The 1537-nt window shown below is 48.4% G+C and overlaps 1 protein-coding gene across 1 annotated transcript; it reads right to left on the bottom strand.

Moving 5' to 3' along the window:
• Positions 1–887: 887 nt before the first annotated feature.
• Positions 888–1083, bottom strand: LOC127201055 (40S ribosomal protein S29-like). The gene has a single exon (XM_051159404.1). The coding sequence runs from the start codon at positions 1056–1058 to the stop codon at positions 888–890; it is 171 nt and encodes a 56-aa protein (XP_051015361.1). The 5' UTR covers positions 1059–1083.
• Between the last annotated feature and the right edge of the window lie 454 nt (positions 1084–1537).

Genomic DNA, 1537 nt, shown 5'->3' on the forward strand with positions numbered 1-1537 from the left:
GCCATGCTTCCAGGCTCATCCTGCTTCAGAGTTCCTACTGTTTTACCTTTTTTTTTTTTTTTTTTTACTAGAAATCTATTTGAAAAGCCTCATGACCTTTTCTCTTTTTATTTTAGTTTTGTCAAGACAGGATTTTGTTATGTAGCCTGGAACTGAATACATAGGCCAGGCTGACCTTGAGCCTGTTTGCAGTGGTCTACAAAATGAGTCCACCACAGCCAAGGCTACACAAACCAGACCATACTGCCCTGAACAAGCCTGATCTCTTCCCAGTCAGGAGTCTCTGATTGGAAAAAGGAGGCAACTAGGGGCCAGCAAGGTGTATCTCCTGTGGCAGCCAGCAGAGTCACCTTAGGATGATGGGCTAAAGTAACAACTGACCAGGTGGTGGTAAGTCCTGCGTGCATCTTGTACACACATATACTCAAGCACACACACACACACACACACACACACACACACATGAGCGGGGGGGGGGGGGGGGGGGAGAGAAATAAATCACGGGGGGGGGGGGGGGGGGGGGGGGGGGGGAGGGGGGGGGGGGGGGGGGGGGGGGGGGGGGGGAGAGAAATAAATCTTAAAACCAGGCAGGAGTGGTGCACACCTTTAATCCCAACACTTCCAGGAGGCAGAGTTCAGGTAGATCTCTGAGTTGGAGACAAGCCTGGTCTAGAGTAAGTTCTAGAACAGCCAGGGAGGGCTACATAGAGAAACTCTGTCTGGAAAAACAAAACAATAACAACAAAGCAATAAGTGAATTATATACACAGCCTATAATGTTTACTATAGCCAGGGATTGTCAGTATTTTTTTTTTAAGGTCTTCACTTTTTTATTTTTTATGTACAAAGGCTAGCATGATCAGTTTCACTGGGCAGTCTTGAATCGCTCAGTCCAACTTAATGAAGCCTATGTCCTTCGCGTACAGACGGAAACACTGACGGCACATGTTGAGCCCGTATTTCCGGATCAGACCGTGGCGGTTAGAGCAAACGCGGCAGGAGCGAGAACCCTGGCCGGACTTCTGTGGGTGACTCCAGTAGAGCTGCTGGTAACCCATCTTGCCTTCAGACAGCCAAAGAGGAAAAAGGGATTGTCAGTGTCTTGAGAATTTAATAAAACAGTTGCAAACAAAACAAAACAGTGAGTCAGGACATTTTAGGGCAAAGCAGCAACAATGAAATGATGCTGGGAAAGCTGGTGGTTGGTACATCAGTGTTTACTCCTAAGCGCGGTGACAGGGCCCAGCACAGGGCAGGTGCAAAGTCCTACAAAGAAACAATGGTGAGCCTCTGGAAAACCCACAGCTAGCATCACACCCAGTGGTGTGAGACTGCATGCTTTTGCCCATAATTAAGAACAAGACTCCCTCTGTAGACCAGGCTGGCCTTGAACTCAAAGATCCGCCTGCCTCTGCCTCCTGAGTGCTGGGACTAAAGGCATGCGCCACCACCACTGGCTTAGTAGATGCTTGATAGTGGCTTTTTTTTCCCTGGTCACTGCCTGTATATTGAATCTACCTCTCACTTTTGGTTGTGA

The sequence above is a fragment of the Acomys russatus genome, chromosome 17 (genome assembly GCF_903995435.1).
Source record: "Acomys russatus chromosome 17, mAcoRus1.1, whole genome shotgun sequence".
NCBI lineage: Eukaryota > Metazoa > Chordata > Mammalia > Rodentia > Muridae > Acomys > Acomys russatus.